We start from the raw sequence: 26,455 nt of genomic DNA on the forward strand, positions 1-26,455 counted from the left end.
CATTGGATCCTCCATGTCGTAGTCCTCTTTTCCCCGCAAAGTACCCATGCCCTTCTCCATTCACCTTGACTGTAAATTTGGTGGATATAATGCTTGTCATCATCAGTTGAATAATGTACTCTGGAAACCCAAATCCTTTTAATGCCTCCTCAATGAACTCCCATCTCACTCCATCACTAACACAAACGTATCCTTACTACTTCAAAAGAATAATCGTTCAATCGCATCAACCTCCAATTAAGACTCATTTGATAATTACTACTGTACTATGTTTTTCCTGATGCTCGATACTTTCTTCACAAGATAAAATATTGAGTAACAGGTACCATCATTGGTTTTCCCCTGCTGGTCGTAGTTTTTGTGGGTAGCTAAGTGGTAATAAAAGTTACTAAGGCTGAAAATAATACTATCACTATAGCGACTGACTTCAACATACATCAAAGACAATGATTCTGAGACTCGTGCATTGCGTCTCAGATGTACATATATAGCGACTGACTTCAATATACAGCGGTAACAAGATCCACAAATTGTACAGTAAACTTGTCATCACATCAGTGTACACTTGAAGGCAGATCAACTTTTTTTAATCTTAGCCTGTAGTGCATACGCATTATGCTCCCTTGAATCTCGATAGTGAATTAACCCTTTGCAAAGGAATTCACATTGCTTCAGGGATGAGCATAGCACAACTTCCTCTGCAACCCAGTCAATTCGTGTGTACCACCTGAACGGCTTGAATGTAGTTTGTCTTTGTTAGGCATTAATGAGATGTCTGTCCCTTGAACCTTGATGTCTATTAACCAATGGAATCCCATGGCTTCAGGGCTGAGGATAGTACACTTTCTTCCACCACCAAATCTTCCTTCCTCGACCCAACCTTCGTGTCTCCACCTGAAGGGTTTGAATATCGTGTCTGTTAGGCATTGATACAAGTACCGTATTGTATCGACATTAAAGGAGACCTAGAACACGAAGGCACATATCTTCAAAAGAAGAAAACGATAAAATAAATACAGTGAATAGTAAGGCATAAGAAACATCCATAAGACCAAAGAACAAAAAATTTTTTTTTAAAAAGGGGCCAAAGAACAAAAGAAATTCTCAATGTATTAATATATCCAAAAACCCACTGTAATTTCACAACCACACAAACTTTTGTATGGCAACTAATTAAGTCCATCAGCACCAGAAGACACTGCATTCAATAAGTGGGTAACATTATAGTAAGATTCAATTAAAACAGTAAACAGCACTAAAGGTTGTATGAGACTAATTCAATTTGTTTTTGTAAACTTCATGGAAACATTATTGATTGAGAATGATAAACGATCAGCAACATTAGCACTTGGGATAACCAGAAAGTTTTAATGTTATACCAGTTGGAACTAATTGTGTGAGATGTAGACAAATATCTTTTTATCAGGTTTTTTTTTTTTTTTGCCTATATCTCACACTATTAATTTACTGGTCGAACATAAAAATTGTAGGCAAATATCCCGACTTAGATCTTCTAAAAGGACTAGTTCCAGTAGTAATTTCATATTTTTCGCCGGCAAGAACATTTGAATTGTGTTTTCACATGTAAAGAAAGTTCCTATCAAATATTTGTGGGGAAAAAAACAAAAAGTGGCTCTAGAAAGGTACTTACATAGCCGCAGCTTGTGAAGAAAGTATTCTGAAAACGGGTCAAATTTTGAAGATCTTGTATAAACCCAGTAAAGGGAACCTGAAAGAAACAGATATTGAATAAGAATTAAGTCAAGATGGCAAGTACTGCAGAACCCTGAGGTTCTCCAAATAAATGGAGGAAATATAGAATGATGCCAGCATGAAATGCAGGCAGCAACAACATTGAGATTCAGAAAAAAAAGGCCAACTATATTTGAATGCAAAATTGTCAACTGCAAACATTGTAGTAACGAAGCAAGCGAACTCTAATACCCAAAATACAGATAGGAAGAAAATTGGCAAGGTTGAGTAATACAGACACAAATATGCCGATAGTACATATTCCAGAAGGAGGATAACGACAAGAGTCCAACAGTGATATGAAGACATCAACTATTTCTATAAACAACAGAAAAGCAAAGAAAATGAAAATAATCACAGTTGACAAAGTTAGTGTATCCGTGTGCTCTAGATTTACATGCTTGAATTGAATACAGGATATCTGAGAGGTGGTAACTCACAAAAAGCTGAAAACTAAACATAAAATTTTTTGTTGATAAAGGTAATTTGTTAGCTGAAAAATAAACATAGTTTTTTAGAACTTTAATAAAGGTGTTAAGCTGAAAAATAAACATAAATTGAAGCCATTTTTTAGTTGATACATCACCAAACAAGATAGACATATATCAAAGAGAAGGTGGACTTATATTCCCTCTATCAACCTTAGATAATGGCTCCCCTATTGCTGTTGGTACTTTAGTCAAAAAAAGAGGAGATGGGCCTTTAAAATGTACTGGGAGCGACATATGAAAAGAGCATGTGAAAGGTGGGATAATAGATTCTACCAGTCATAAGCCTAAGGTTCCTATAATCTTACAATTCTACAGTTACTCAATATATTATTGGATCAGATCAATATAATCTGCTTGAGCTTTAACCCGGAGATGAAAGAGAGACTTCATTATCAATTTCTCGTGTTAAAGTGTAAAAGTTTGGTAACAAAATAAGTTCTATGCCCAACTGAAGTCATATGTAAGTACGCCCAAAATTAGCATCTCATTTCAATGATAAAATGGTAAATGATGAATAAAGAACTTAAGTACATTTGAACTCGATAAAGCTGGTAAATTTGAACTTAAACTACGAGTGATTTTAGAGAGCTGTTTTACAGATTTTGAAAGACCAGCTGAATGCTTACAGGATTGGAGTAAATCAAGATGATGATATAGTTGTAGTACTTCCAATTATTAATGAATTTTTGTCAGCAACGTCAATTGGTTCACCAGGTTATGAAGTACTCAAAAATTCGGCAGAAGCTTAAGCTTACCTAGCATCAAGGATGCCGACCAGAATAACCAAAGATGCCAACATGGGTTCAATGTGCAGGGAAACTCCTAGCAGCTGTTACCAAAAAGAGTGCACACAGTCAAACTGAGAAATAAAAGGACAAATTCAATACTCTCCAACTCATACTCTAGTTGAACCTCCCTAAAGAACTTGAAGATGCACAAAAAGACATGCTTTCTCAGCAGCTTTAAGAGACTACCAAACGAAGCCCTTTAATTTGAAAAAAGTGAGATAAAAATATTTAGACATATACTGGTCCTCACATCCTTTCACATCACTGATAATATTATAACAATAATGCATAAAGCTTGACAAAGACAAAAAGTAGTACAAACATTGCTCAGAATACTTAAAATAAATAAAGCATTGTTTTAAATGAAAAATACTTTTTCCTAGACGTCTTAGCAGCTAGCGCAAAGCTTACTCTTCCCACAATTCCCCAATTCAATTTCTTCTAAGTTCTAACTCGACAAACTCTACAATATTTCCCTCCAATTATCATACTATTCCACGGCACTGTAGCTGATTTCCGTAGGCAGTTTCCCATTATTTGAAAAAGAGGTACGAGTTTCATGTACAATCCTAAAGTTTCTGATAGTTACAGATATATCTCCAAAACTCCCGTCCTAGTGATGGAACCCTATCAGACTTTTTTATCACATAGCGGCAGTCATCACATGCTGACACTTGTCACAAGATTGACCAAGTAAACTTATGAGACGAAAGGTACGCAGGAGGCGCCTTCTTTTATTATTTTTCTTTTATTTATTTCTTTGGTCTGTTTTCTTTTCTCAAACGGAGGGAGCTTGGAGGATCATATAACCAGAAAAAATGTTAGAGGGAAATGTGATGCTTCTCACGCTAATTATGAATTCAGATTAGAAATGGTGAATAGGAAGCTTATGCAACGAACAATTTTTTTACATTAAAGGCTTAAGGAACTACAACTTTTAGAAATGCAGGTCTTATAAGTTTGTAAGCTAAAGGGTTCCTTCCTATTATTTTCCATAAACGACACACCTGAACTTACTACAAAGAAAAAATCTACCAGAGAAAAACAAAATGGAGGAGCTTCTCACCTTAAAGAAAGAATAATGATCATGTTGCTTGAGTTCTTGATAGAAACTGCTGAAGCAATCTTCCTTGAGTACTGAAGCACTTCAAAGGAACAAAGACCCGCATGTTCCTTCAGCAATGCTTAAGGAACCAAATAAATTTTTTAATTAAACAGCCACTGGGATATCCAATCTTGTCCTGAATGGTACAGATTGCTTTGAAGATAATAAATCCGATTTCAAGTCCTTTGGTGAAGTGAGCCTTACTTTATAAGCTTCCTTTGCCATGCCAGCTTTTAAAAGGCATGAAGTCAAACAAGTTACTGTGATTTCATCGGGCACACAACCCAATGACATCATCTTATCATAAATTGCCATAGCTTCAAGCATTCTTCCTTTCATGCAATGCCCGAGAATGAGAATGGTAAAGGTGAATTTATCATGGCAACACCCTTTGCTCTCCATTTCTGCTGCAATCACATTTGCTTCGTTCAAATTACCAGCCTTGCAAAACCCATCAAGCACAGGGTTGTATACAAATGGTTGGGGGACAATATCATCCCTCAATATCAATTGCCTCAATAATACCCGAGCTTCATTTAGCCTATTCTCCTTGCTCATAGCACCAATAAGAACAGAGAAAGTATATAAGTTCGGCCACAAATTTCTGGCGTTCATTTCATCCCAGAGCCTTAAACCCTGGTCTAAGTCCCCCGTCCGACAATGGCCGTCAATGAGAGAAGTTAAGGTAACAACATCAGGAGGGCAACCAAAAGCACACATTCTCTCATACATTTTTTGAGCTGAAAACATGTCTCCTATCTTCCCAAAACCATTAATGAGAATGTTAAAAGTAACCATATTCGGACTAATACCATAAGTAATCATTTCATCCATCAGATTTATAGCGTCATCCATCCTGCCCAACTTGCAGTAACCAGAGATAACAGACGTATATGTCACAACATCAGGTGAATATCCATCTTGTAACTCAAGACTTCTTAACAAACCTCGCGCCCTGTCCACTTGACCAACACCACATAACCCATTTATAAGAGTGTTATACGTAACAAGATCAGGGAAACAATCAAAACTTCCCATGTCATTGAAAAACTCAAATGCCTTATCAACTCCTCCAACTCGACAAAGCCCACGAATCACAATGTTAAAAGTGCAGGTGTCTGGAAACAATCGCTCCGACCTCAAAATGTGATCTTTAAAAAAATCAACAGCCCCATCTACCTGATTTCGCTTCATTAACAAACTCAAAAGACTATTATGTACAAAGGGCCGAACAACAACACTACCTTCCTCACTACCTAACTCAGCTTGCGAAATCAAAATTTCTTTGGCAATGCCAAACTTGCCCGCATTTGCAAGTGCTAATACTACAATTTCCAAAATCGAACTATCTAGTAAAACCCCATCAGCTTTCATATACTTGAACACTAACATAGCTGAATCGTGAAACCCCATTTGACAAAGTGACCTTAAAAGCAAATTAAAAGTGCCAATACAATGAATAAGATTCAAATTGACCCTAGTGTGTTTAAAAAAATTAAATGCCAATCTGGGGTTACGCAAATTGGTATTAATATGGTGAATAACGTTGAAAGCAATATGGGGGTCCAAATTCTGACGAAAAAAATCAGAAGTGAATACATCAAGAGATTGAGAATGGTGAAAACAGAGGAGACATACAACTTTAGTGAACCAAATCGCTTCGGGACCGTATGAAGGGAGAGATTTTGAAGTATGAAAACGAGCAATGAGGGAAATATTGGACGCCCGTTGAACCCACAAGGGCATTATCTCCGGTCACCGATCGTAGTGTTCGAATCGATCTTAGGATTAAAAGCCGGTTTTTAGTCATACCATTTCACTATTTCAGTATATGGAAAAGAAGAGCTAGTGAAGGTAAAAAAATTAATCAGAGTTTAGGGTTTTGAAGATGAGTGATGGATTGGCTGTCAGTGAAGTTGTTCTAGGGTTGAAGGCATAGAGGAGGCGCCTGGAAAGATGGTCACCTCTCAGCTTGTTTTGGTGGCGTCAATACTGCAGGCTAAGGTTAAATTAAAACACAGGTATACAACAATCCCTCGTGTTATTTTTCTTATTTTTATTTTTCATTTACTTGGAAATTTTGTTTTGTTACTCTTTCCATCCAATTTGGGCGAGTCTATCAGTCTAATGACCATTAAATATTATGGTGGAATAATAAGTATCGGATGTGTAATGGATGATACTGATATTTCATTTCCCTAACCAGAGATATCACATTTGAGTATATAGAAAAATTCTTGGTATGAGCTATTCCCCAAACGAGACCCTATGCGGCGCGAATCTAATTATAGTCGGGACGTGTACCGAACACCGGATGGAAAACCTAAAAAAAAATATCCCTTCATTCTTATCTTTGGTAAGGTTTTTAAGTTCAAATTTTAAGAATAAAGTTATTTTTAATAGGAAGTAATTTATCATCAAAGTAAAAAATTTTAACAGAAATATGAATTAGTCGAGTGCTCGAGCAGACAATAAGAAATTCGAACTTGGTTAAGTGAGATTGAACAGAGCTTAACTAAGCTCACTATAGTTTTGAGTCAATGTTAACCGAAGCTAAAGTTCAACTAAAATACTACATTACTGATTTGAGCTCGAGTTGAATCCAATTGAGTTTCTCTAACGTTTATTCGAGCTTGAGTAGAATAGAAATTAGGTCAATTCTTTAACATTTGCTTTTGTAAGGTGTTATTCCCCTTTACAATAATTTTTGTTTATAACTTATAAAATTACTATAATCTTTGAAATTACGTATTTATTTTCTTTAGATTTTTCAAGAAGACTTTTTCAAAAGGCTGTCTCAATTACTCCCTCCCTTTTAATTTATGTTCACTTATATGACTGAGCACAGAGTTTAAGAAAAAAAAATACTTTTGAATTTGTGATCCAAAATTTTATACGGATATAAATCATTAAAGGTAAATTATTTTCAATCATTTGGCACAGTCTGTATAAGTTTCCAGAAATTAAAATGGAGGAATTATTATCGGGCCAATTTGGAATTTAAATTACCTATGAAAATAGCAAACTATATAAAGCTCCACCTTTCCCCTTAAACCCTGCATACTCTACTGGTTTGTCTTCCCTAAACCCATAGGAAGAGCAATTACCTTTCTCATTCACAAATGGCGGTGGACAAGAACAAGCTGGATGAAGAAGCTTGCAGTCTCCGCTTCTACAAAATCATTCTAAGCTGGGATTACCTTCGTCTCCTCAAAGAATCCGACGTAATTTCACAATCTTTTACAGTATCTTTTAATTCCCCTACTTCTACCCCTCTTTCTATAAGTGGGTGTTAATATCTTTCATTATGTATTTCAATTAATATAGAGAAAGAATCACAAAAAGGATAAAGGAGATGATGACACTGCTCCTGGTCTGAAAAAAGCCAAGAATTCGTACAAAGATGTTGAAGATTATATTGCAACATTCGAGCCTCTTCTTTTTGAAGAAGTCAAAGCTCAAATCGTCCAAGGGAAAAAGGATGATGAAGAAGGTAGCATTGCTCTTACTATTTATCCATCTTCCCCACATTGTTAATATATTTGAGATTTTTTCTTTGAGAAAGGTAATATAGGATGATTGAGATTTTATCAATAGAAAAAAAAGTATCGAGCATATAGTAAGTGATAATGGCATTAAGGTTTTCTTCTTTGAATTCCCCCGTCTTATTCAGGTAAAAATTCTATCTTTATTTGTGTTGTGAGCTATGTTTTGGTTAGCTATTAGTCATATTAACACTAAGTTGCTGTGTCAGCACCATAAAATAAAACCTCAATCTCAAACTAATTTGGGATGGACAAGAACTATATCTCGGAAATTTTGAACATTCTGAGTAATTTGCCATGTTCAAGTTATTGAGCATTGTAATGAAAGGGTCCAAATTTCATATAGGTGACCCCAACTAACCAAGGATTGAGGCACACTTGTAGATTTTCTACTTGTTCTTCATTCTTTGGGCAGCCTTGTACAGGTGTTACTAGATGAAAGAAAGGAAGACCCTCTGCACTTGTTGATCCAAGATCTTATGCAGATGTTATTGGATTTTTATTTTTGCAATTCCTACAGTGACAGGGACTCAAGAGACAACTAGTACTATTAGTCTTTTGTCTTTAAAACTTGAGGGCAGACTAGAATTTTGACAATATATCACCTAAAGTGCATTTTCTTATACATAATTCAGATTGCACATTTATGCATGTATACATGTTTTATGAGTCTTCGAAGCTTACATTGGTATGTCTTCAAGTTCCGTTTTTATCATTTTATTTGGTTGACTCTGTTTTCATGTACTTAGCATATTTGTTCTTGGGTATTGTAGAGACGCAATGGATGAAAGCAGTAACTGTCGGGTGTAGTGAGATTGATGGATTTCACTTTCCAATGATTTCATCCAGTGATGCTGAATCAATATCACAAAATGATCTGTTGTTACTTTCAAATAAAGAGGTACCCGGTTTCTGTTAACTTTGTGTATGCTTTTCACTTGTTACTTTGTTAGGAGTCTGAACATACGTGTTAATAAATTTGTGTTCCTCGATGCTATCCACTTAAATTGTGAATACAAGCATCATAATGCGGTCTCCATATGTCATTGTTTTCTTTCTGAAGTTTCTTGATAGTCCGAAGTTAAAAAATTTCTTAGAAATTTGGGCGCTTGTGGTGAAATATTTGCAGTTTGGGGAGGGTAAGAGACTTCCAACTGCGTATGCATTTGCATTGGTTGAGGATCGTCGACCAGACAAAATAAGACTTAGGATGTACCTGAGCGGAGAGGTCAAACAATTGAGTACAGAGGAGACAGAAGCTTGCCCAAGGCTTTTGAATATGCGTCCTCTTGTTACAGAAAATGCGAAGCTTTTGCATGTTCTTAAGGTATCCCGGCCTAACTTCTAAATTCTTATCGAACTTTAGGTGTTCCAATATATTTGATTTCTTTGTGATTCTAAATTACGTGTTCATACATGTGGAAAATATGTAACATGTGGGCTCAGTTTATTATACTTTCTGGATAAAGCTCCATTATGAAGTAACGAGTTGTTCAGTCTGTATATGAGAGATCAAACTTGTAAATTGAGCTAAACCAAACTCAAAAGTTCACTGGTGGAAATTTATGCATGATTTTGGTTATTTATGTACGAAAACCTCGTTAAGTTGCAGTAGATATACTCTATGTTTCTTAAGGTGATTCAGCAAACTGATAATTATTTATGTTAGCGAGACCTTGGTAAGTTAGTTATGGTAGAGATATACCAATTCTCCTGCAATTTCCAGGCAATCAGCAGAATTCAGATGATTTGCAGCGAAGTTTTTTGAGGGTCTATTTTATTGGTCTGCTTCAATGTTAATATAGCTGAGTGTAAAAAAATACCAGTTGCAACTCACATTAATATTGTTCTAGTTATTTGAATTTAAAGATGAAATTAAAGTATCATATACTCTTGTGAAACTGTTTTCCTTTTCACTATATGTGCTTCAATTTGCAGATATGCAGTTTATCAACTATAGCCCGCGAATATGTTGCTCTGCGGTCAGTTATCTCCCTCCCATTCAAGGATTTGATACTATCAGCAGCTGAAAGCAATCATACTACAGAGGATCATGCCTGGAAAATATCCAGACCCTTGAAGGAATTTCTTGAAAGCAATCACAACAAGTCTCAGCTTGATGCTATTAATGTGAGTTTTTAAAACAACTTTATAATAATTCTTATCTCATCTTAAGTATATGCAGTAAGCACCTTTCTAAAATTTTGATTTTGCAATAGCGCACACACTTTTTTATATATATATGTATTTATGTATATATGCCATCTATACCAACTCGGTGCTTCCCCCCGCCGCGACTTATGATTTTGCAGTAGCACACACTCACACACACTTATATATATATATATATATATATATATGTATGTATATATATATATATATGTATGTATATATATATATATATATATGTATTTATGTATATATATATGTCTATATCATGCATTTCATGTCAGTAGCCTTCGGAGGTACCCAGATGTTACAAGTTGTATATTCTCTATCCCTATTTACATTACTATTTAAAACTTAGCATATCCTTTTCTCATTCAAAATTTCTCTTTTGCTGCAGGCAGGGCTTTCACGGAAAACTTTTGTGTTAATACAGGTTTGACTTATCCATTTATTCTCCAGGTTGTGTAAATTAAACATGCCATCTCTTATGCTCTTTCAAGTGTACTAGCTTTGGGATTTATGAATGAATGTATCCTGGAATGCCATGACAAGTGGAGCTGATCAGTGTTCAGTTGTGTATCTTAATTTATTCCATGAAAAATACAGTCTGATACCTTTAATGTATCGAAATTCCCACAGAAGAGACTAGTGTATAAATATTAGTAAGACAATGCTTCAGATTCAAGTTAATCTTGTATCATTGATGCTTCTAACCATGAAGCTGGAACTTTAATAGAGTTATGTATTTAACAAAGTTCATTACTCTAGGGTCCACCAGGGACTGGAAAAACACAAACTATCCTTGGGCTTCTCAGTGCCATTTTGCATGCAACTCCTGCCAGAGTACACTCCAACAGGTATCCTGCTTAATTTTCTTAGTTACTTTAGGTGAATTCATATTAGAAAAAATTTCTGGTGGTTGCTATGGCATATTGCATTCAACAGAAAGCATTCCTTTATTCTGTTATCTGTATATAATGCAAAAGTTTTTTCCTAATCAAAAGGGTAACACGTTCTCTTTTATATACTGAATTTATGCAGGGGGGAGTTGAGTGTTGTAAAACGTGGACCAGAATTATCCATGGCAGACAAGTATGTCTACAAATCATGTGAAATCCTGTTAATATTTATGAATGTGGGTATGATGTACTTATTAAAAAAAAAAGGAGCATGCATTGATGTATCTACGTATTCTTTTACCAGATATACATACATGTATATGCTGCCTTTTAAGCTGACTACATGATGAAAGGTTCGAGTTGAAAATCTGAAGATAAAATCTCATTAACTTTATAAACCTTAAGGATCATAAAATGAGAGTGTAGAAACTATGTGTACATATTTTGTTTTCCATGCTGTGCCACCATATTTAGGAAGCAAGATCTTTGACAGTGGAGATGAAGTTAAATATATATATGCACTTGTTAACTGATTATTGCGAAGATCCAGCATCTCCTTTCTTTCTGGATGGATGGAGAAGCGGGTGGAAGGTGGTGTATTCTTTTTGGATTTTATTTGCAGAGTGATCTATACAATTATATGTGTATGGTTTTTGGCTGTTGACCACCTTATCTCCCCTATTTTGCCAATGCTTCTTCTAGATACATGCATAATCTTTATAAATTCGACGTTTAGAATTGTGTGAAAAATTCTTTTTTTTAAATCTCTTTTAGACCTTGTTTCTTTTGAATATCTCATGGGGTAAAATGTTTGAACTTTGCAGATACAATCACTGGGGAAAAGCATCTCCATGGTTAGCTGGGATTAATCCTCTAGATCAAGAAATGCCTATAGATGGGGATGATGGATTTTTCCCTACATCTGGCAATGAGTTGGTATGTTTTGATGTTGTCCATGGTAATGCTAAGTTCTGAGCAACTTTAATTTTATGCCCTCTTACACTAATCTGTCTTTCTAGAAACCGGAAGTAGTTAATTCCAGTCGAAAGTATCGTGTTCGTGTTCTTGTTTGTGCTCCGTCAAATTCTGCTCTCGACGAGATTGTTTTGCGCATTCTAAACACAGGTATGCTCTTTGTTATGTCTAGATTTCTTCTTTGCCACAAGTTGTGGTGTTGTTTGCTATGTTGTGTATGAATACATTTCTGAATATAAAAAAATATAGGACACTTTTCTGCTCCTTTTGAACTTTTACAATGTGAAATTACACTGTTCTGAAAATTACACGAAGAAGGTAAGCAGTTCTTTGATGTTATATCAGTTACTTTTAAGCTTTTGGTATCTGTTTCACTTGTGAAATGAAATAGATATTACATACAACACTGTGATAATAAATTCGGCGAGTTCTATGGGAAATATTGGTATTCTTAAATTTGCTTAACCAGCCGTAGATTACCCTAGGGAATGCAGTCATCAGTAAACTTGTAGGAACTCTCTACCTTGAGCTGTATCACCCAAACACATTGTTGTTCAAGGTAATGAATTTAGATGTTAAATGTACCTTTTGCTCATCTTCTCATAAGTAAATTATAACTCAGAGCAAAATGTGGCGACTTTCTACCTGTGCTGGCGATATCACCAGCAATAACTTTTAAGGTAATGAATAGATGTCAAATTTATCTTCTGGTTTCTCTTCATAAATTATGATGTGTAATGAGTAATAGAACTGTTATCCTACCAGCATGCGAGTATAGGCGGCCGAAGCATAGGATTTTAAACAGAAGTTTTGAGCCAAGTGCAGGGCAGACTTCCCATAGGATTTTAAACAGAAGTTTTGAGCCAGTAGTTTGTGTTCTTGGAGGTTGTTTCAAAACCATCAGTATATAGGTAGAAGAAGCTTGCACTTTAAGGTAATAGGCGTAAACGTGGGAAAACCTGAAAGGGAATCTACTTCTTTTCTCAGGCTCAGAGTTGCAATAAGGTGAAGAAATTGCAGCCTGTCGAAGTAAACCCTTGAGCATTAGAGAATCTTCGCAGGGGCTGGGAAGAGATCAGCGACACAAACAAAACCCTCTGTAGTATCAATTATATTCGAACAAGCATAGCCTATGATCTTGTAGGATTCGAAGACTCACAAAAAGTAATTCTATACGTATGATGATTTTTATTCCAACTTAAAAAGTGACTTCAAACAGATAACATGAGGTTATAGTGATGAGATATGCTATGAGGTTTTTTGAAAAAAATGACATGCTCTGCCTCTTCTCAATAGATTTTACTTCTGTATGTATTTATCACCCCAAAAAAAAAGATTTCTACTTATGATGTATATGTTTCTTTAACCTATGTAATCAGCGCTAAAGCTCTATGGCCACATTTTATGGTCTTACGAAAGGAAATCATGGACAACCTTGTACTTGGAGATATGGAATTTCTTTTGCTGCAAAAATTGCATTTGTGTTTATCACTTTCAGGTCCTTGTAAAATTTATTATCAATTTCAGGTATCCGGGATGAAAACGACCGTGCATACAGTCCTAAAATAGTACGAATTGGTCTTAAAGCGCATCATTCTGTGCAGGCGGTCTCCATGGATTACCTCGTCTGTACCTTGCACTCGTTTCTCATTATTCTAGAGATCTCAGTGCCAAATATGGATGTTTACCTGGTAGGTTTATGTGTATGTAGGTGGAACAAAGACTGTCCGGCATGGACTCACAAACTGGTGATAGGCAGAAGCAAGGAGGGCCGCTGAAAGATAAAGACAGCATTCGTGGTTCTATTCTGGATGAGGCTGTAATTGTATGCCAGTTGGACCCTCTTTCTATAGCTAATAAAAATCCACTCAATGTCAGTTGGACCCTCTTCTATAACTACCTCAAGCCAGTCAATGACTAACCTATGATGTGCAGGTGTTCTCTACTCTTAGCTTCAGTGCTTCCCCTGTTTTCAGTAAATTGAATCGTGGTTTTGATGTTGTTATAATAGATGAAGCTGCTCAAGCTGTAAGTTACTATGTCCTCTATGACCTTGAATAGAATTTAATGCTACCTGTCATTGTCATTTGTTGTTCTTCTTCATTTGGTATAGTTAGCTAGTAATGCTTTGAATATTCTTTTACTTTACCTTTTTGCATTTGTTACTTTGTTCGTCACACCCGTGTTATCTTCCAAGCCTACTCCTCCCTCCCTGAAAAAGTTTCAGTTTGGAAATATACTTTCTCTTTTTATAACCTTAATGGAAATGATGAAATTGACTTTTTGCAGCTTTGGGTTGGGTTGGGTTGGGTGGGTGATAGAATTATCATGCTGCCAAATTCAAATGCCAGTAGTAATACTCAATTTGCAACTTCACGTGATATTTAACATAATTTTAACGATGCTCTCTTTCTAACCGATTATGCTGTTAGATGAGGTGGCCAATTGTTATACAATTTGATATAGTACCAAATCAGGTAGAGGCCCTTGAATCTCACTGCCAATCCTTCATGAGAAAATTCATGTAATTGTTCCATGAAAAATAATCAGAACTGCACATGAAAAGGGATGGTCATGTCCAGGTTCACCCTTCGAAATAACAAACCCAAAATCCCCATTTCAACCCATTCCATGCAGTGCTTTTTTGGCCAGTCCGTAAAAGTCCAATCTTAAATTTTTTTCCTTGTAAAACAATCCGACAAAATAGTTAGTAGGCATCTGTGATATGAAAAAACTACAAAATAAAGTTGCACATATCTTTTAACACATCAGATATGACCCTTTTTGGAATTAAAAGCTTTAAAAACAAAATAAAACCCATTAGAAGTATTATAGTCTTCACAAGCAAAGTACTAGTACCACAAGCAAATCATGAATGCTTCCTTGATTGCAAATGAATGTGTGGATTCCAGACTTAAAGGGCAGGTTCCCGGAATTCTCTGTAAGCTTGATATTGAGAAGGCCTATGATCATGTTAATTGGAACTTTTTACTCAAAGTTCTTCGGGATATGGGTTTTGGTAGGAAGTGGATCAACTGGATATCTTTCTGCATCAGAACAGTCAGATTTTCCATTTTGGTGAATGGTTCTCCAGAGGGATTTTTTCCTTCTGAGAGAGGTTTGAGACAAGGGGATCCCTTATCACCTTTTCTTTTCCTCTTTGCTATGGAAGGATTGAACCAAATGTTAAAAAATGCAAACAACAATGGCTGGCTGAAAGGTTTTAAAGCTTCAAACAGGGAGGGAGATAGTGTGGAGATCACCCATCTTCTATATGCTCATGACTCTTTAGTTTTTTGTGAGGCAAAGGCAGATCAACTAAAATATCTAAGAGTCATTCTTGTTATATTTGAAGCAGTCTCAGGGCTCCATGTAAATTGGAGGAAGAGCGTGTTGTTCCCAGTTAAAGAAGTGGATGATATCCAGGCCCTAGCAGCTATACTGGGATGTGAGGTGGGTTCTTTACCAACTATATATTTGGGTTTATCTCTAGGCTCCAAGAACAAAGCTCAAGAAATATGGAATGGGGTTCTTGAAAGATGTGAAAAAAGGCTGTCAACCTGGAAGAGCCAATATTTATCCTTGGGTGGAAGGGTAGTATTGGTTAATAGTGTCTTGGATGCACTTCCTACATATGTATATCTTTGTTTCCCTTACCAAGCAAGGTGAGGAAAAGAATTGATGCACTAAGAAGGAGCTTTATATGGCAAGGAAACAGAGAGAAGGAAGCTATTCATTTGGTTAACTGGAATTCCCTTATCACAAGCAAAGACAAAGGGGGTTTGGGCATTAGGAACCTTAAAGCCCACAATCAGAGTTTACTCTTGAAGTGGCTTTGGAGGTACAATCTGGAGGCTAATGCTTTGTGGAGAAAGGTCATCTGTGACAAGTATGGACAAAATGGACTATGGTGCTCTAACTCTGTTAATAGTTCACATGGGGTTGGGGTATGGAAGTCAATCAGACTTCACTGGAATACTCTGGCTGATAATACAACCATAAAGGTTGGTAATGGAAGGAAAACACTTTTCTGGAGTGATAACTGGTTAGGACATGGTCCTTTCAAATAACTTTTTCCTGATTTTTTCAGCATTGCAACATCACCTACATCCACTTTAGACACTGCCTGGGGTCAGCAAGGATGGAATGTTACTTTTAGAAGGGCCTTGAATGATTGGGAATTAGAAAGGGTTGTAAATTTCTTTAATATCTTGGAACAATTCCAAGGTCTTGGAGAAACTGAAGATAAACTATGCTGGAATCTTAGCAAGAGTGGGAATTTTACGGTCAGATCCGCGTATACTCTACTAGCTGCTTCAAACCAACAGTTAGAACAATGGCCCTGGAGGAATTTGGAAAGTAAAGGTACCTTTCAAGGTGGTATGCTTTTCATGGTTAGTTACAAGAAAGACTTGTCTAACCCAAGAGAACTTGAGAAGAAAAGGTTTTCAGCTATGTTCTAAATGTCTATTATGTGGTACAGCTATAGAAACTAATAGCCATTTGTTTCTTCACTGTCCTTTTACTGACCAACTGTGGCAACTATTTCTTAATATTGTGGGCCTCAAATGGAGCATGCCAACTAACACTTGTGATCTGTTGAAGTGTTGGAATTAAAATGGGGGTATAGTGAGACAGAAGAAATGGTGGCGATTGGTTCCTGCGTGCATATGGTGGATAGTCTGGAAGGAGAGAAATTTAAGAACTTTTGAAGGCAGAAGCAATTCTTTACAGAACGTCAAGATGAAGTGTTTACTTTTGTTTTATTTCTGGTGTAAAGAAAACTGGGTAGAGGAGGCAGAATCTTTAGTAGACCTGATAGGTGCACTGTAATCTTAGGCTGTCATAGCCGGTTTCTGTTTCCTTGTAAATATGGCTTGGCACTGCTCTAGTGCTGTTTTATTTATTAATATATATGTTACCATTATAAAAAAAAAACTAGTACCAAATTGTAAATTATTGAAAAATAATCCAACAGTGCATTGTATGCATTTGGTCCTAATCTTATGGAGGAGTTCATTAGATCATACTTAACTCCAAACAACTATGCTTAAATGGTCTAATCTTATGAAATGAAAAAAGTGCAGTTCACGTTAAATGGGGATTTTGCTTTTCTGGTCCTAATCTTATGGAGAAATGCATTAACAGTTTTTACCTTAGGAATCTAAGTTGAATTTAGCATCAACAGTTTTTACCTTAGGAATCTAAGTTGAATTTAACGGAAGTTGCTCAAGTGGTCCATACCTTATAGAGTGGAATATTGCACTTGTTAAGAGAAAAATAGGAATTTACAGTCCTACTTTAGGGGGAAAATGTGGTATGAAGCATTGTTACTTGCTTTGACTCTGAGGCACTTTTAGAGGGAGGTACTGCGGTCAGTAGAATGCCAGTTTAGGTGATGTAGGAAGGTGGTACACTTATTATCATACTACACTGAGGTAAGTTGCGAAGTGCCTCAATATGGGGTTAAATGACTTATTTTTCAGTTAGGAATAATGCCAATCAAATAGAGAACTTCAACAAAACTCCCTTTCTGGAATGTACCCAAATGGAGACAGACGAGTAATTATTGATAATCCGTATACCACTAATAAGTTTCAAGAGTGCAAATTCAGTAAGTCAATTTTAAACTATCAGTGTGTTTTTTCCTTAATGTAAAAGACTTTACACAGAACTTAAATAATTAATGTGTAGTAAGATACCACTTATCAAAAAATATATTCTAGTATTCCGCCTACTGAAAAAATATCTCCTAATATACTACTAGTATATAAGTCAAACCAACTCTTCAAACTCCTTGACAATCATGTTCCTGACATGAAGTGTGATTTATGAATTATCTTTAGTAATACTATTTGTTGAGTCGCCTTGTACTGTTGTATGTGAAATAACTGGATTCCCTCACCAAATTTACCGAGCTTCTAGAATTTTCTTGTAATATCTAGCCGCTAACCCTTAACGTCATTGTTAAACAGGTGGAACCATCAACACTTGTCCCGTTGTCCAATGGGTGCAAACAAGTATTCCTGGTATGGATATTGATGCAAATATGTAATTTTTTTCCTCAATTTTCTTGTAATATAATTCCTTGAGCTGGAAGATTTGGGCATACTTCCCAGGGTGATGTCTGTTCTTTTCTTCTGGTATTAAATCAACTCCATTGATTTGACATGAATGATATTAGTCTCTCAACCTTTTTATCCACTTCTCTCTTGTGGGTTGTCCCAACATATTATGTACTTTCTGTGTCATGATAGCTAAGAATTCATATTTCCTATATCGTCCTTCATTTATATTAAGAGTGAACCTTGTCTCTCCATACAACTGAAAAGTATCTCAACAGTACTTGAACCAGTTCATGTGTTGGGAAGTAAAACTATGGTATAAGCCCCCAAAAAATGTCGGTCTATAGGACATAAAATATTTTAACTGTTGCCATAGACATAAGAGAACTACTTATTATGAGTATTAGAACTGTTAAATTCTTCTATTATACATTAGTAACCATTTTTCTTTTAAAAAAACATGAACTATTTGCGGGCCAAAGTTTCCTTGCTACATATGAACAATTCTGAAGTCTGATTTTGTAGGTAAGCTCTTTAAATGCAATGTCGATACAATGATATATCTGTGTTTGATGTGCTCTGTGCTGAAGAAAATTTTGAAACCAGCATTCTTTCATTTCCCTTTGATATGAAATTTAATCTTGTTGGGAAACATTTAAAACTTTTTTTCTTCCTTCCCATTTTAACAGGTCGGTGATCCAGTTCAACTGCCAGCCACTGTGATCTCACCTATTGCTGGAAATTTTGGGTAAAGCAATTGCGTCTACATTCTATAAATAAAAAAGCATGAAACAGAAGTATTTATGTTTCCAACACTTTTGAGAAACAAGTAAACAAGTTCTTATAACTTTCTGCTGCCATCATGTCGAAACTAGAGCTGTTTTCGAGGACCAAGAAGAATTCATTCAGCCACTATGAAAATCATCCCTCGACTCTCCAGGCTTTTACCTCCGGGCCTTCACCAGGGATCCCTACGTATCCTCTGACCTGCCAATCTCCTCCAGTCCACATCCTACCCTCCTCTAACTCTGCTTTAGATTTTCCTGCTTGGTTTCCTATTTCTAACTGCCTTCTCTTTTTTCATTACAAACTTTCTTGAAAAAGATAAATTTATTCTTTACTATGGAACTTGTTTGTGTTTTTTGGGTCTACAGTCTCTGTATGAAAAATATAATAGCTAAAGTGCGCAAATTTCAGCCTTATAGAAATGAAAATCGAGACATCCTTTTTTTTCCCTTTTTCGAGAAAAGATCTGACTTTTCCAAGTTACCAAAAAAGTCCTTGGAAACCCTAATTCTTGTTTCTCTAATTTCATCTTTCCTCCTTGGGCGTGGTATTGATAGATATTGCGTCAGTTTATTTGAGAGACTTCAAAGGGGTGGATATCCAGTGCAGATGCTGAAGACTCAATATCGCATGCATCCAGAGGTTTGCTACCATTCTCTTATATGGCATTATAAACTGTCACATTTTTATGCAACTGTTGAGACATCAATCTCATATGTTCAATGTGCAGAGATGTCTCTGGACGCTCTAGACACTTTTAGGTCTTTGTTCCTATTACTAACAGCAAAATAATATACTATTGTCACTGACCTAAGCCCATTTGACTAGAAAATAAATTTTAGAGACTTGGTCTCTTAAGTGACATTCAGCAGAGATAGTGATTTTGTTTACTGCTGCATTGCATCATATTTGAAAAGCATGAGAAATGCTGAGCTTCGACTGATAACTCAAAGAAAGATCAAATGCTAAAGCATCAAAAGAAAAGGTTAAAAAGGAAGAATTTGGCTGATAAAGAGAACCAAAGAACAAAAGATAGTAAGGAGAAAAGAAATCAAAATCAGAAGTAGGCTTCTAGCAACTAGGGATTGAATGTGTAGGTGGTAAATAGATCTGAGAGGAATAACTTGAAGTTTGTCTTTCAATCTAAATTTGGTCATTTGGTGATCAGCGATGTCTGCATTTAATTTCTTCTGTGTTTAACCTATGAATCATGCGTCCTCATTGCTTATCTTTAGATAATAAGATTTGAAAATGACAGAAAGTGAGGCTTGAGAATTCATAGATAGATGGTAGATGCGAGTCTCACACAATGTGGAACAGATAGCCAAAAAAAGAAAATATTACTGTAACTTCAAATGTGATATTGGGTTTAATAGGTTCACGGCAGGAAGTTCAAAATGATCTCTATTTTGCGAATATATTAATATAGTAGTATCGAATTACAAATTGCAGATAAGGAACTTCCCTTCCAGAGAATTTTACAAGGAGGCTCTAGAAGATGGACCTGATGTTGAAGAGCAGACAAAGCGCTCTTGGCACGAATATCGTTGCTTTGGACCTTTTTGCTTTTTTGACATACACGAGGGAAAGGAGTCTCAGCCATCTGGAAGTGGTTCTTGGCAAAATGTTGATGAGGTTGAGTTTGTGCTTGCAATGTATCACAAACTAGTCTCCAGATATCCAGAGCTTAAATCAAGTTCCCGGTTAGCTATTATATCACCATATAGGCATCAAGTTAAACTTTTGCGTCAAAAATTCCGAGAAACATTTGGTGTGGAGTCTGACAAAGTAGTTGATATCAACACTGTTGATGGTTTCCAGGTAATCCTTTGACTTTTCTGACAGATTTCCTGCATCATTTGGCACTTGATTAGTGCTAAATAAGATTCAGGCATCTTCTCTTCTCCTCTGTATTTGGTAGAGAGAAAATAATTCACTTTACTACAGGGACGTGAAAAGGATGTTGCAATATTTTCATGTGTTCGAGCGAGCAAAGATAAAGGCATTGGTTTTGTTGCTGATTTTCGGCGAATGAATGTTGGCATAACCAGAGCACGGTCTTCTGTCCTGGTATTCATTTAGCAAGCGAAAGTTTTCTAATACCCAATCCTACTTTTCATAAGTCAGTTAATGTTCTGTAAACACTGTTCTACATTTTGTGTTTAGGTTGTTGGTTCTGCATCCACATTAAGAAGAGGAGACAAACATTGGCAAAATTTAGTTGACAGCGCGGAGCAGAGAAATGCACTCTACAAGGTATAAACTCTTGACCTAATTACCTTAGCACTCCATGTTGAGAAATATTCAGACATGGTACCAAAAAATGAGGTAGGGGAAGGACACCCAGTTCCTAAGGAGCGAAAACAGGAAATATAAGGAGTCTGGTAAGCTTGTTAGCCATGTTGTGTGAACTAAGAAAATAATTGTCTTATCCTTATGCTGTCTAATTTTCTTTCGCTTCCTCGTTTTCACTTCAAACATTGTCTGCTTAATGGTGCACATTTTAAGCAGTTATGTGCACATTTCACTCCAAACATTGTCTTCCTCGTTTTCGCTTCCTTGGTCTCGAACTTGCACACAGTTATAAATTGTCCCAGTTTTCTAGTGTTCTTTTGTGCCACTTCAGCTACATCCTTGATTTCTACAGTTCAATCAACACATATATGCTTATTTGGCTTCTGTTTAAGGTCTCCAAGCCCTACGATGAATTCTTCAGTCAGGAAAATCTCAAATTAATGGAAGTGGAAGCTATGCATGATAAACCTGAAGCTCCACCAGAAGATATGGACGTTGAAGTGCCCGTTGATGGTACTGCTGTTGAAGCTGATCCAGTGCAACCGGAAGAAAATGACTGGGGTGATGCTGGAGAAGAAGGGGGCTACGATGAGGACTAGGGTATTGTTTCTTTCATCATTCTTTGACCAATATGAATTCCACAAAATTGTTCCCAAGTATTTATATTAAACATATTTTTATGTATCATAATGATCATGTCCAAATCATTATAGTGTAGAGACTCAATTTCAATTGATTATTAGGAGCTTGGAACAACTTGACATAGATTGTAAGTTTTACTTTTATTTTTGAGAAGGTAAGAAATTGTAAGGCTAATCTTATATAAATGATTACTTGTAAAGGGTTGCCATAATGGTAAAATTAAATCATCAGCATTTCTCTTATGTTTAATTTTTTTTTCTTTTCTTTTTCGTCTCCTGGACTGTACAGAGCAGTTTCAATACCTTCATATAAACAGTGGAGGATTTGTAGACACAGAATTAAAAATTTATATTAATATTTCTTGTCTAAAAGTAATATTTCAAGATCTTCTATATATAATTGTCTCGTGTTGTTAATATCTTTTTCAGCTCTTTTTAATATCAATCAGATCAGATGTGAGATATCCATTCCACTCCCTTTGCTAACTTCCAGACAAAGTATCAGTTACTTGTACATCACTCATAGATTGCAGAAGTAAAGACCCAACTCGAATTGTTTAGACTAAAGTCGCTATAACTATTCATTGACGATCTGCCTAAAGTTTTTTTTTTAAATCTTTTTGCCGCGTAATTTTTTACGTTTTGTAGCAACTTTAGTCGACACTAAAAGTCTAAAGCAAATAAGATGACTTGAACTAAAACAAGATAAGGTAATTTGTGTAAAACAGAATAGTATTTATGGTAACTAAAGTTGACATAAAGTTAATGCTACTATGGCCAAAAGAGTTACTTATTAAAGGATAAATTGTTTGTGGCAACCAAGATCGCCACTAAAAGTCAAAAAGTCGCCACTAAAAGTCGGTACCTCGCCCCTGCTATAGGTGACATATTATGCCGATTTTTAATGGCGATTTTGATCGCCACAATAAATTAATCATTTTATAAGTAACTCTTTTGGCCATATGACGTTAAGTCGGTATATGTTATTTGACTCTTACAAGTATCGTTGTCTGACAACCAATGTCTCACATATATTTTAATGGACATGACACATGGTGCCCTTTAAGTACAAGACCCGACCCACAACTTAAAAAACCCATACCCACTTAAAACCCACGACCAAAGTACTACATTAAAAAATTGTTTGATCCGAAAAAAAAAAAGAATTTGGTCATTTTCCGTATAAAGAAAGTTCCAAACACATGAATGTCATTGATGTTAAAGGAAAACAATTACTGCATCCGTTTCAAATTAGATGAGGTACTTTCCTTTTTAGTTTGTTCTAAAATAAATGACACATTTTTAAATTTAAAAATAATTCAACTTTTAAACTCTTCATTTTACTCATTTTACCCTTAATGAGAAGTTTTTATAACCACACAAATATCATGGCCCCACAATGCTTTTACCTCTTAAACTTTTAAGACCACAAGTTTTAAAAATCTTCTTGTTTTTTTTAAATTTCGTGCCGAATCAAACTATCTCATCTAAATTGAAACGGAGGAAGTATATGAATTTGAACCTTGATATACTACCATTCAAGTGATGGAAATTTGGAGGTCCGTAGGTTGATTGGGTACTTTTTGACGAAAGTTAGAAAATGTTTAAGGTTTGGAAGGATATGTTTGACCGAGAGTTAATTGTGTTGATTTCGGGTTCAAATTTTTTCTTTTTGGAGGACATATGTAGCTATTTTGAAATTGAGGGAGCAAACTGTAACCTTTTTTTTTTTTTCAAATAAAACAAAACGGAGATGACGACAAAAATGGATAAATACTAAAATAGTGAAAAGAGCAGAAGAAAGCTAAAAACAAAAGATGTTACATTGCATGGAACTCGCATAGAAGAAGCCAAGTTTGAGACGTAGAGTCCGAATCCCCACTGTCGTCACTTACTCATTAGATAACTAGTCTATGTCCCTATCCCTATCTTAGTAGGCGTTTGGACATAAGAATTGTAAAATTCAAAAAAAATGTGAAAATAATTTTCAAGTGAAAATATTATTTAAAATTTAGAGTTGTATTTGGTCATAAATTTCAGTTTGGGTTGTTTTTGAAATTTTGTGAGTGATTTGAGTGAAATTTTTGAAAAACAACTTTTTGGAGTTTTTCAAATTTTCGAAAATTTTCAAAATGCATCGTCAAGCAAAAATTGAAAATTTTATGAACAAACACTGATTTCGAAAAAAAAAAATTTTTTTTTTGGAAAAAAGGAAAAAATATATATATCCAAATGGGATATAAGAATTCAACAAGAAATAATTTATATGGCAATCCTTGTAATATTTTATATCTAAACGAAACGACCCCTTAAGTTATAAGTTTTGATGGTCGAGGAAAGAATAAATAAACCCTATATACCTAACTCAATAAAGAAAAAAATTGTTCATAGAAGTCATCAACATATTCAACATATTCACCTTAAATTTTGTTCTAGATTTTTAGTTTTATCAGTTCAATTTTACCAGTTATTGTGCTTTCTTTTTAGTTTCAGTAAAAACACAACCTTGAAGATTTAAAACTTTTTCTGAAAATTTTATTCAAAAGCTATTCTCAAGTTCATGCCAGAAGACACAAACATGTTTAATTAGCACTTTTATTCGTCCATATTTAATATTATTCAAAAGCTACTCTCAAGGTGTTCATGCTTTTAATATAGTATAGATTTATAGCATGTTTGGCCAAGTTACAAAAATCAGCTTATTTTGAGAAGTGTTTTTCTTAAAAGTACGTTTCTCAAAAGTACTTTTGGTGAGAAACAATTTGTATTTGGCTAATTAATTTGAAAAATACTTCTGGCCAGCAATTAGTGTTTAGCCAACCTTTTTAAAATTGCTTCTAAGTATATTTTTCTCGGAAGTGCTTTTGGAGAGAAGCTACTTTTTTTGCTTCTACTTCTACTTAAAAGCACTTTTTTCTTCTAAAAGTTTGGTCAAACACTTCAACTTCGAGAAAAAAAAAATACCTTTTTGAAAAGGAAAAAAAATACTTTTGGGTTTGGAGAAGCTTGGCCAAACAGGGTTACTCTCTCTCTCACTATTTTTATCAAATAAATAATTAGTTCCTCTATTCTATTTTAAATTATATTTGTTCTAAAATAGTAATACTTATATGTTTATAAAACCTTAAGCCTTATCCTTAATGTCATGTTAGATCTCTTGAACCTATGAAACTCGTGAAAGTGGGTGAACCCCCTGCCCCTTCCCTGGTTCTCCTGCTGCAAAATTAAATACGATCTCTTTCCATACTTCACAAGCAGCAGCTAGTTCCAGGCTCCATTTGCAAGCCTCGGCTTTGGGAGCCTGCATTTGTGGGAGCTGAGGCCACATTCACTATCATCACAGTCTGGGTCCAACTAGGAGATACTTGTTTGTTCATAAGGATAATAGTTCTTCTTAGGTCAGGGGTGGCCGGATCGGGGGTTACCCGCGATTGGTAATGGCAAAAGCAGAAGAGGAGTAGGGGAGACAAGGTTAGTTGCTAGGTAGCGCAGTGCGAGGAAAGGAAAGAAGGTGATAAGCAAGAAGAGTATGACTGTCATATCCTATTCAAAATTAAATTAAAAATAATTAAATATCATCATAAAATAAAACAAATGAATTTGTAAGGATATACAAATTTTTACATTTAAACTTTTACTAACTTGACCAGGGCCTATGACTATCATTCTTGGGATAATATATAATTAACTCATTGGGGTTGTCGCACTTTACCAAATGCACACTTCATTTTACGGGGGTCCTATGACACCCTTTAACAATTTTGAACTGGTATTATTATCCTCTTTCGAACCCACATGGAATGGAGAGTATATATCACTTGCTTAAAGAGAGTGAGGGGATCAAAAAAGAAAATTAAAAAAATTATTTATTACAAGATTTTTTATTAAATGTTTCTTTTTTACTTTTCTCTCTTTTTGTTTAACTTTACCTCATCATTTTCCTTTTCTTTTACTTTTCTTTTTATCTTCTTATCTTCTTCCTTCTTCTTTAATCTTTATTAACAGATCCCTCATCCACCACTTTACTGCCTCCATTTTCACCAAATCCACCCGAATTTTTCTTCATTAAAAAAAAGGATGAAGTTACACTTCACATATTCAGCAATTAAATCACACCCCACTACTTTGATTGATACAATCTCCACCACATTGATTTCAAAAGAAAAGGCTTAGGAAGCTTCAACCATAAAAAAAAAATACAGACCTAATTGAAATCCCACAATTTTATTTTTCAAAGACTGTTCAGGAAGAACAAAGTCGTTGGTGCTTCGATTCGAAATGTTTGTGTTATTCGATTACATATTTTGGGAGATGAAATGAATATTAGTCTAATCGAATCTATATTTATTGAAATTTTTTTCTCTGATGAAACAAATTAGTATGGAATTCCTTGCCCCTACATAAATTGATTTAATTTTATAAATTAGATGAAGGGTGGCCTTTTGTTATGCTAGTGGTAATGTGAACTAGATTGAAAGGCATATTAACGGCATGCGGGAGTAGTACATACAGTTGAGGGAGTGGTACTTAACATAAGGAATATAAGTTAGTTATTACTTTACTAGTTTACAGTTAAGTCTAGTTACTTTTTAAGTGTAAGAAGTGTTATATACATATTCACTATTCTATGTTTTCCTATTTGGACACTTTGTGTCCTAGTCCCTAGTTAGGCATATCAGTATTTGTACAGAGTTGAGCTCTATTTGCTTTTTTTTTATGAAATTAACCCTAACTATTTTCTGCTTCTTCTTAGTTATTCTACTTTCAATTACTGCAATTTTCTTAGTTTTTAGAATTAATTACAACAATGGTATCAGAGCAGGGTCCTCGCAACGTAGGATTCGACCATGTCTTCGGAATTTAAAGATGTTTTGAATAGGTTGGATAGAATGGCTATTGATGTAGCTAACTTTTGGGTTTGTCAAAGTCAACTAGAGAATGTTC

At 35.3% G+C, this 26,455-nt stretch overlaps 2 protein-coding genes across 4 annotated transcripts; one reads left to right on the plus strand and one right to left on the minus strand.

Annotated features, from left to right (window-relative positions):
• Nucleotides 1-373: 373 nt before the first annotated feature.
• Nucleotides 374-6,177, minus strand: LOC107788832 (uncharacterized). Of its 3 annotated transcripts, none has more exons than XM_016610561.2 (4): nt 4,098-6,177; nt 2,999-3,072; nt 1,652-1,729; nt 374-894 (listed from the first exon to the last, which is right to left on the minus strand). In XM_016610561.2, the coding sequence occupies exon 1, from the start codon at nt 5,880-5,882 to the stop codon at nt 4,242-4,244; it is 1,641 nt and encodes a 546-aa protein (XP_016466047.2). In that variant the 5' UTR covers nt 5,883-6,177; the 3' UTR covers nt 374-894; nt 1,652-1,729; nt 2,999-3,072; nt 4,098-4,241. The 3 variants fall into 3 exon arrangements, with proteins under 3 accessions (XP_016466047.2, XP_016466048.2, XP_016466049.2); XM_016610562.2 differs by having other exon boundaries at nt 374-965; XM_016610563.2 differs by having other exon boundaries at nt 374-986.
• Nucleotides 6,178-7,115: 938 nt separating this feature from the next.
• On the plus strand, nt 7,116-21,754 carry LOC107788829 (putative helicase MAGATAMA 3). Its single transcript, XM_075238697.1, has 20 exons — nt 7,116-7,360; nt 7,464-7,629; nt 8,455-8,582; nt 8,811-9,008; nt 9,620-9,811; nt 10,248-10,283; nt 10,619-10,707; nt 10,892-10,942; nt 11,574-11,685; nt 11,769-11,874; nt 13,252-13,349; nt 13,436-13,549; nt 13,660-13,752; nt 17,700-17,753; nt 18,479-18,537; nt 19,133-19,217; nt 20,028-20,396; nt 20,523-20,645; nt 20,742-20,831; nt 21,263-21,754. Exons 1-20 carry the CDS (start codon nt 7,259-7,261, stop codon nt 21,467-21,469), a joined length of 2,472 nt encoding a protein of 823 aa, XP_075094798.1. The 5' UTR covers nt 7,116-7,258; the 3' UTR covers nt 21,470-21,754.
• Nucleotides 21,755-26,455: the final 4,701 nt, after the last annotated feature.

Source organism: Nicotiana tabacum, chromosome 19, assembly GCF_000715075.1.
Source record: "Nicotiana tabacum cultivar K326 chromosome 19, ASM71507v2, whole genome shotgun sequence".
NCBI lineage: Eukaryota > Viridiplantae > Streptophyta > Magnoliopsida > Solanales > Solanaceae > Nicotiana > Nicotiana tabacum.

Excerpts from the sequence above, each read along its gene's own strand:
- LOC107788832 (XM_016610561.2), bottom strand. The coding sequence starts at position 5,882 with ATGCCCTTGTGGGTTCAACGGGCGTCCAATATTTCCCTCATTGCTCGT.
- LOC107788829 (XM_075238697.1), top strand. The coding sequence starts at position 7,259 with ATGGCGGTGGACAAGAACAAGCTGGATGAAGAAGCTTGCAGTCTCCGC. Across the intron at positions 8,583-8,810 it reads TGTTACTTTCAAATAAAGAG|TTTGGGGAGGGTAAGAGACT; the intron begins GTACCCGGTTTC and ends AAATATTTGCAG. Across the intron at positions 10,943-11,573 it reads GAATTATCCATGGCAGACAA|ATACAATCACTGGGGAAAAG; the intron begins GTATGTCTACAA and ends TGAACTTTGCAG.